Raw genomic sequence first — 8,996 nt, forward strand, 5'->3', positions numbered from 1 at the left:
TTACTTAAAAAAAAAAACAAACCCAAAAAAAAAACCCAAAAAAAAACCAAAAACAAAAAACAAAAAACAAACAAAAAAAAAAACCCCTAAACAAAAACAAAAAAAACCCCAGGAAATCAGCAGTGGATTTTTCAACAGTGTTTACAATTCCTTCAGGAGTCATGATCTCTTATTTACAATTGTGCTTTGTTTGATAAGAATCAATACATTTTTCCTTCCCCTCATTTATTACTGCTCAGGCCTCTGTAATATCAAGTACAAAGATTCTTTCAATGATCCTGTTTCAGCCATCACAGCGTATCAGAAAATGGTTCAAACAACACAAATTACCTTTCACAATTTACAAAGAAGCAAAAAACTGGTATAAAAATTTCCAATGCAAAATATTTCCTGCAAAAGTAGACTTCAAAGTAAATACATTTACCAACAGAACCAGAGGTGACTCTCAGATAACTTCATGAGATCATGTGATTTACAGGCAGACTAGGACATGAAAAATCATGCATTTCACAAGGCTAGCAAATTATACACAGTAACACTATAAAAAGCAAGAGATCTGGTTCTCATTTGTACTTCCCCCACCCTCCCTAACTAATCCATTCAGATAAATTGTCATAGCAACTTGATTTATGCACCAAGGATACCAACAAAGACATGTCAATTCCCTTTGGAGAGCTCGTGAATAGAGTCCTGCCTGTTTCTGGCAGAGACTAAAGCTAAATGCCCTTCCTTGCTACAGGTTCACATGGACTGCCAGAGCCACTTCTCCTGGCACTGGCACTCTGTGCCAGGTGCTCCTGCTCCTGGCTGCAGCCATGAGCCTCCAGTTTATGTCAAAGGCAAGGCTGCATCATTCAGAAAAAGTCCCTTTTGTACTTTACAATGTTTTACTATACGAGAATAGAGTTCAAAAAGAAACCAGACTTTCTGAAATGATGGATGCTGCACGGAGTAGAGCACACTCTTCCAAAGCAACACTGGACATTGCTCTGCATGCATTGTACTGAATGCAATGGTTATTTCCTATGGTCCTGGCAAAGTCATTGACCCTCCTATCAACAACAAACACAGCCAGCCTGAAGATCATGTCAACATATACCACAAGATGGAAGGTAGAAGTCTTCCAAAATTTTTAAGAATGCTTTCTTTGTGACAGAGTCCTTTCAATTCCAAATTTGCAAAGTGAAAAGTGCAGTAGGCAATGCAGAATTTCAAACAATAAACACATACCACAGCAGATAAATAGACATTTATTAAAATTCATCTCAAAACAAAAATAATAAAGGACATTAAGGCATCTTGTATTCAATAACAGTTCATACAGTGAGGATGACTTTCTTATACAAGAGAGCACATTAGGAAACAAAAAGTAAAGAGCTCTCGTGAAGAAGTTCTCCCAATACATTTCATGGATTGCTGACTTCCACTATCCCAACACTTAGTCAGGAAATCCCTCAAAAAAAAGAATGCCTATTTCTCCAATGAAGCAGCTACAGAATCCCAACACCCATTAAGACATGGGGCAAAAGTGCTTTCTTGCACCCCTCAGACATCCCACTGTCTGTAAAGATGCACACTGGAGAAAGACCAACAGATGGGATATCGTGGAGAATAAAGAAGCTGCACTCCTGCTATAACCATTTGTTTTTGAGCAGACTAGGATAATTGGCCTTGCTTTCACTAGTGTTTACTATTTCAGCCAGTAACTAGTGAAAACAAGACCACAAGCTCTAGCCTGTCTTGCAACAATTTGTATGTTCTCCTTCTAGTCCATACTAGATAAACAAATGACAAAGGTCTTATTTCTATGGAATAATTTATTTTGACTAATTAAGCTGTCAAGTGACCAACCACTGTTATAGTGCTTTTTTCTTCAATTGGAATAAGAACATCAGGAAATGTTTACAGTATCATTGGGTTCACTATAACAGGATTTTACTACAGACTAAATATAAATTAATAAACACTTTAGCACTATTCACTTCACCACACTGGCTCTCTATATCCTTTGTCACATTCTAACCTTCATTTAAGGCAAGTTTGTTGGTTGATTTTTCTGAAGATGACCACACGGTCTCTAGATAAACTTTTGTGACTAGATTTACAAGTTAGGAAATCGAGCTTTATAAAATGCTTACTTCAACAAATATGAAAGTTATTAATAGAGAGATGGTGACCCAGAATTGCACTGTATTAAAAGGTGGAGTTTCCTTGTACCAAAGTCCTTTATTCATCATCTTTAGAACCAGTTTTGCTTAACTATAAAAGAGACACAAAAAGAAAGTATTCAAAGTTTAGAATGCTATTCCATTTATTAGGAAACAAGAACATTATCTCGATCTCACACTGAACACGTGTATACTTAATTAACAATTACAGACTGGTTGTGCTACTGTACCAAGAGACTGAAAAGCATCAAAAAATAATTCTTAAGCTTAAACACTAAATGAGCTTATTTCCTGACCAAGTTGAATTAAAAAAAAAAAAACAAAAAAACAACCAACAACAAAACCCAGAAAAACCTCAGGGCATTGTTTCTATTTAATTTGAAGGCTCTATCACCAGCTCTCCAAAAAAAAAAAAAAAAAAAAAAAAAAAGATGAAGTAACGGAAGGGAACTTTTATCTTCAGACAATATAAAAATAGATATTAATATAAACTTAGTATTTCTCACCTTCTAAAGCTAGGCTTATAATTATTAAAAGTTGCAGGACTGTCATGAAAACTAAGACATTCACTATTTATAACCACTTTTAACTCAGAAGGACTCTGCCCAAAACAACCTTCAACATTCAGTTGCTCTTATTTAACAACTGGAATTGGTGTTAGGTCTTACAATGAAAATTAGTTCAATTGTGTAAAATAAAATAGTTTGGTTTCAAAATTGTCAAGCAGTAATTTTCAGTGAATCAGCAAAAACAAGAGGGTGGAAGAAATCAATACTGAAGGAGCAAGTTGAAAAGAATTATTCACTGGAGGAGTTGCAGCAGAGAATGAGACTTGTAGGAGACAGCAAAGTGCTCCTACTTGGGATAGCTCCCTTTTATTTCTTACTCATCCACTGCCCTCCAGAACCTGGCAGCACTACCAACTTTGTTTTAAATCTTCATGTCATAAAAGGACATGAATATTTGCCTTTGATTAGCAAAGCCCTCTCATTATAAATTTAAAGTTTAATTGCTCAGTAAATAAAAAGAAACTAATGAAGTTCAAACAGTGAAGTCCTTTAGACTAATATTCAGAAAAACTAGCATTTTAAAGCTTTTGAGAAACTTGTAAATTAGAACCCATAATAAGCTGCAGTTCTTACTCTTTCATAAAAGTCTTTCTAACAGTAAAAAAAGAGAACTTGAAAATACTTACATGCTGGACACATATAGAAATTAATCAGACATCATAGTCAAATCCAAACATAGTTAGGAAGAAAAGCAAGAAAAAAAATTATCAGATCAGTTTTCTTCATATATTAGTACAAATAATTTTTAATTTACACACACAGCATATTCACAATACTGTATATAATACATTACCTTAATTACATCAACCCAGTTCCATCCTCGTGGAAGCTCCCCTTTGTTATCTGCAGAAAAAGGTTTTAATTTCAACACACAAGCTAAGGAGAATATTTATCTTTCTTCAAAATCAACCCACAAAATCCTAAATATCCAAACCCCTCAACTTCTGCACTCCAAAGCCATGAGGACAGAAACAGATTTTAATGCCTTAAACATAGTGTGTTTAGAACTAGAAGTGTGCTCTTCAACCAAACTCCAAGTGAAAGGAAGAGATGCAATGGCCTTAAGCTGTGCCAGGAGAGGTTCAGATTAGATTTCAAAAAAGCATTTTTCACTAAGAGTAGTTAGATACTGGAAGTGTTCCAAGGGTGTCTGGATGTGGCACTTGGGGACAGTTTTAGGAGTGATTATAGTGGTGGTGGTTTGATAGTTGGATAGATGAACTTGATTTCTTCCAACCTGGGTGATTTTTTGATTATGTGATTCAAAGTAATTCAATGCAAATAAAAACACCTCAGTCCACCTGAAATTTAGTTTAGAAGGTAGCTCCAATATGAGCTGGGCTGACCAGGAATGATGAATTCAAAGAACTAAATTTTATGCAGCTTTTCCTTTATACAGCTAGCATTAAGTTTGCCAATTATACATTAGGTTAGGTAGATTATATGCAGAAATCGCTATCACAGGGTACAACTTACTGCTACAATAGGATATATTATCCAGATCATTACTGAAAACTGAAGGTGAACACCAAAGCGTCATCAGCAAAACTAACTGAGGTAATCAACATTTTCAATCAAAATCCTTCTATTTCATTGAAAGCTTTAAATAACTCCAGAAGCAATTCTATTTCTGGAATGCAAACTTAATTAGATGTTTTATTTTGGGTTCCAGAAGAAATACTTTTGTTTAGAAATTACGTTTTTAATTATGCGAATTATTTATGAGGACCTGTCAACAAACTGCATTTTTTGCTGAAAGTGAATTTTTAGAGGTCCCAAATCCTCTCCTTCCATAAGTGTTTTTTGAAAATTTCATTTTTGTCACCAACTTAAACAAAACAAAACAAAGCAAAACAAAACAATTATGTCATTAAATCATGACTCTAGAAAAAGTTGCTGTGACCAGAACTAACATCTCAGGTAAGAATGATTGATCTAAAACAAATAAAATGGAAACTACAGACTTAAAGTAGTTAATCTTATTAACAAATTACTAGTTCCTCTTTCTCTAGCAAGGTGTCCTTGATAGTATGAAAATCCAAATTTTATAGCAAAGCACAGATTACTATAGCGAACAAACCTGTTTTATCGGCTAGTTTTCGTTTCTGAGTTTTGGATAACTGCTCCTTTTTCTCTTTTTTTTTACTTGGTGGCACATCAGGAGTTCCAATTGAAATACTATTGCTTACTGAAGTCTGAAAAGGATAAAAGTGGTTGTAAACATTTTGCATATTAGTTCCATCAATATCTCTGTGTGATGTGATTACTGAACCTGACATACTGAAATACCTTGACTGTCAGAAAGCAGCAATGCTGTCAGCAGCCTGCAGCTTTTAATCAACATATAATCAGGGCTGTACTTTTAAAAAACACGTATTAGGGACTGGAATTATTCTCTTCTAGTTGCAAAGGGCACCTTTTTCACCTTTAAAATTTAATCATGGAGTGTGATTTAGTATGCATGGATTCAGACTTCCCAAACATAGAAATCATTCTTTTCTCCTCAAAGCAGATCTGCTGCATCATCATGGCAAACAACAAAACCCCAGACTGACCCAGCCTGACTACTTTAAGACCCAGGAGGTGCACTTATGCAATCCCAGGAAGGCTGCAGTAAACTGCCACCCCTCCAATCCTCAACAGACACATCTCTGTTTCGACTTCCTTTAGTTTTACTTCTGCTCCAAGTCTCCATTTTAATGTTATCCTGTGGGATATAACAGCAGGCTGCAAACCTTTTGGTGTAACAGCGAAATAACTATCAAATAGAACAATTATGAACACAGAGCATTGTGGCACCATGCTTTGTATGTCACTTTCAGCCACTAACATGTATAACTAATGAACTGATTTACAACTTAGAGAGAACTCTAAAGTATTCAGGTTATAATAATCAATCTTTTTTTCAGTTTTAAAAGCATGAAATCAAAATCAGAATTCATATACTTACCACAGTGTTAACAGGTTGATTTTCCATGAACACCTCCTTATTGTCTTTGGCATATTCAAAAAGTGTGTATGTCATTGCAGTTCCAAGATTTGCTTCAACTTCTACCATTAACTTGTCCAATATACTTTGCTTAATAGCTGAAGATCTACAAGAAATCATTAAGCTCAACTGTAAACTAGACAGATGACAAAAAGCTCTTCAAACAAAGAGTCCCCACCACAAGGCCAGGGAGTGAAGCTGTCACAAACACTTACATTGTGTTGTTGAAGAAAGCGTCCATCGATATGACTGGTGCTGTTTGTGGATATGTTTCTGGCCAGGAGACTTCTATTAGAAAGGCTTTGGGATCTCCACTTTCACCTATCTGAAGAGAAAATAATCCAATTCTAGAAATCAACAGTTTCCAGTCACTTTCTGAGGATTACAAAGCCAATACAGAAGTCTATTACTTCCTTCAGACCATCAAAATTCCTTGAGACAACTATTTTGATAGTTATCAGCTAGAAAATAAAGCTGGTATCTAGAAATAAATTTTGGACATCAATATCAACATTCACCCTGCAATTTTCATTCCAGAAGAAGCAGCAGAAACTGTCAAATCTCTTTTTATGGTTGGGGGTTTTTAATTCCTTTGTTTTAAGGAATGCTTTGTAGCATTTTCAAGCCAAATATTATACTGTTGCATACAAGAACAGAAAATATGATCCTTCCCCCTACACACACATCTAAGCACAAAGCAATATGAAAATAAGACACAAGACAGGATTAAAATAGGATGATAATAAATTAGTAACTTAAGACAGAAAAAAAAAGGGTAAGAATGTCAATATTTATATCTCATATCTATAGATATTTTATTTTCCTGTACAAAAGAATGAGTAGCAAAGATTTAAGATGTCAGTAGAATTAGTTTGGATTAAAAAAAATAATAAATAATAAATTACAGCACACTACAGAAATACAATCAGAAACAACTGTTTCACACAAGGATTTGGAAAACTAGCACAGTAAGGTTTCTAAAACCACCAAAAATTCTCCCTTATTTGCTTCATTATAAAAATCAGCCTTCATCTAATTATGTGTGAATAAAGTGTGTCCACAAGAGAAGTCCTAATCAAGGTAGGGCTTTAGTAATTCAAAATTTAAAAAAAAAAAAGAAAAAAAGTAAAAACAAAAATTGCTGCTTTCTTATTTACAGTATCTGTTTCGGCAGACTGGACTAACTGACACTTGAAACCACTTGTTTAGTAGTGAAATAAATAAGACTTTAAATCAAGAATCTGCAATATTTTTCAAGGCAGCATTTACAGTTCATTTCCCACTGCTACCAAGAGCAGAATTGGCTGCAAGGTTCACAGGGTTCTCTCAGGAAAGCACTATATGTATGCAGAGCAAATCCTGCAAAGCCATATGAATTTTATCTTCTCATGCACTTACTTGCATTATAACTTCTCACAATACAGACTTTTCTTCATGGGAAAGATGTATTATTGCCTTTGTATGACATTAAGTTTTATTGTACTTGAGTTATCCTAACTTTTGATAATTATTTTTTGTCTAATAAAAATCAGCAACGACCAAAGCTAGTGAAATGTAAAATGAAACACTTTAGGTTTGTAGGTATGTCATATTTCCCATTTCAAAGAAATTAAATTTATTAAGAAGGATACAATCAATGAAAAAAGGCTGCTCTCATGTGGCTGGGATTCCAAGTGCTATTAATTAATTGAGCTGTATCTCATTTCAATTAGTGACATCATTCTTAAGTTATTTGAGAAGTCACAGAAAGATGATTTTAGATGGTTTCTGCCCGAAACAGGCATATGGCATTTTCAGAAGCCTCCCTTCTGTCCCATGGGTGCCTAAGATTTCATCAGTAAAGTTTTCTGGCCATCAAAAGATTTTCCTCAGTCTGTGCCCAGAAGAACTTCACAGTTTCTAAATTTGAGAAAGCTGGTGAGAATTTAATGCCAGAATCTTACTTGTGAGTCCTTGAGCTCAGCACCCCCTGTATGTCTCCTCTGACCAGACTGTGTCAGTGCACATGCCCAAAGCATTTTGTGGATTTTCTCTTTAGCAAGTAAGACATGATCAAGATGTCTCTTTGGACAAGAGACTGGAACCTTGTAACTGAACAGTTAACAAAGGTTCCAAATTTTACATGGAAACATCTCTAAAAATCTCTCAATTTCTGACCTGTTAGAGTAAATATTACACAGCAGGCTGGCTCCTTCAGAGGGCTTGACAGTTCTGGCTATGCAGGGCTCAGATGTGCAAGTGGGATGCCTGGCTCAGGGATAACTGGCTTGTGGTGCCAAGCAACAGGACAAGAGGCAAAGGGCAGAAACGACGGCCAGGAAGTTCCACCAGAGTATAAGGAAGGACTTCTTTACTGTGCAGTGACCGAGCACTGGAAAAGACTGTCCTGAAAGGCTGTGAATCTCCCTCACTGCAGATTTTCAGGAACCGAGTGGACAGGATCCTGTGCCACGTGCTCTAAGATGATCCTGTTTGAGCAGTGAGATCGGATCAGATGACTCACTGAGGCCCCTTCCAACCTCACTCGTTCTGTGATTCTGTAATAAATCCATGCTGGATGCATGTCATACACACGACACCCTGTGCTATGAAGCATCGTTGAACCAAACATCCCGAAAAAACTCCCTGTGGATCTATCCTTTACTGCACATCAGACACCTCTTTGGCTCAGAACCCCCTAGTACGGCAACTACGAGGCAGCAAAGTAACTCCAAGGTGCAGCTTGGCCTTACCCTGTACTGGAAGGACACCGGGCTGAGCTCCCTGAAGCACACGTCTCCCTCGTAGATGGAGCGCAGCGCTTCCAGCTCCATCTGCAGCCGGGGCCAGAGCAGAGGTTACGGACCGCAGCCCGGGCACCGCGCTCCCGCCCGGCCCCGCCGCCGCCCAGCTCCCAGCTCCCCCTCCCGCCCCGCGGCGCCGCTTCCCTGCCGCCCCCTCTCCCCTCACGGCTCTATCCCGCGCTCCCAGCCCCGGTTCCGCTCTCCCTGAGGCAGCAGGGCGCGGAACTCACCTCCTGGTCCTCGTTGGCCGCCATGGCCGGAGCTGCCCGCTCCCACCCCGCTCGCTCCGGCCCGGCCCGGCCCCGCTGCCGCCGGGGCTGGGGCTGGGCGGGCCTGCCTGGCGCGGCCCCGCCGGACTCGCACGGACGCGCCTTCCCCGAGGGCAGCGCGGGGCACCCGCGGCACCGCCCCCTGCGCTGCCATTGGCCGGCGGAGCGTCCCCCGCGCTTCCTCCTTCTGCTCACTGGCTGCCTCCCAGTGACGTCAC

At 38.4% G+C, this 8,996-nt stretch overlaps 1 protein-coding gene across 5 annotated transcripts; it reads right to left on the reverse strand.

Moving 5' to 3' along the window:
* Positions 1–1,234: 1,234 nt before the first annotated feature.
* RWDD4 (RWD domain containing 4) lies at positions 1,235–8,905 on the reverse strand. 5 transcript variants are annotated; one of them, XM_056489535.1, is made up of 8 exons: positions 8,740–8,904; positions 8,459–8,539; positions 5,942–6,051; positions 5,688–5,832; positions 4,818–4,932; positions 3,531–3,580; positions 3,364–3,366; positions 1,235–2,259 (listed from the first exon to the last, which is right to left on the reverse strand). In XM_056489535.1, the coding sequence occupies exons 1-8, from the start codon at positions 8,761–8,763 to the stop codon at positions 2,227–2,229; spliced, it is 561 nt and encodes a 186-aa protein (XP_056345510.1). In that variant the 5' UTR covers positions 8,764–8,904; the 3' UTR covers positions 1,235–2,226. The 5 variants fall into 5 exon arrangements, with proteins under 5 accessions (XP_056345510.1, XP_056345509.1, XP_056345512.1 ...); XM_056489534.1 differs by lacking the exon at positions 3,364–3,366; XM_056489537.1 differs by lacking the exon at positions 3,364–3,366 and having other exon boundaries at positions 3,526–3,580.
* Between the last annotated feature and the right edge of the window lie 91 nt (positions 8,906–8,996).

This window comes from Oenanthe melanoleuca, chromosome 4 (genome assembly GCF_029582105.1).
Source record: "Oenanthe melanoleuca isolate GR-GAL-2019-014 chromosome 4, OMel1.0, whole genome shotgun sequence".
Taxonomy (NCBI): Eukaryota; Metazoa; Chordata; class Aves; order Passeriformes; family Muscicapidae; genus Oenanthe; species Oenanthe melanoleuca.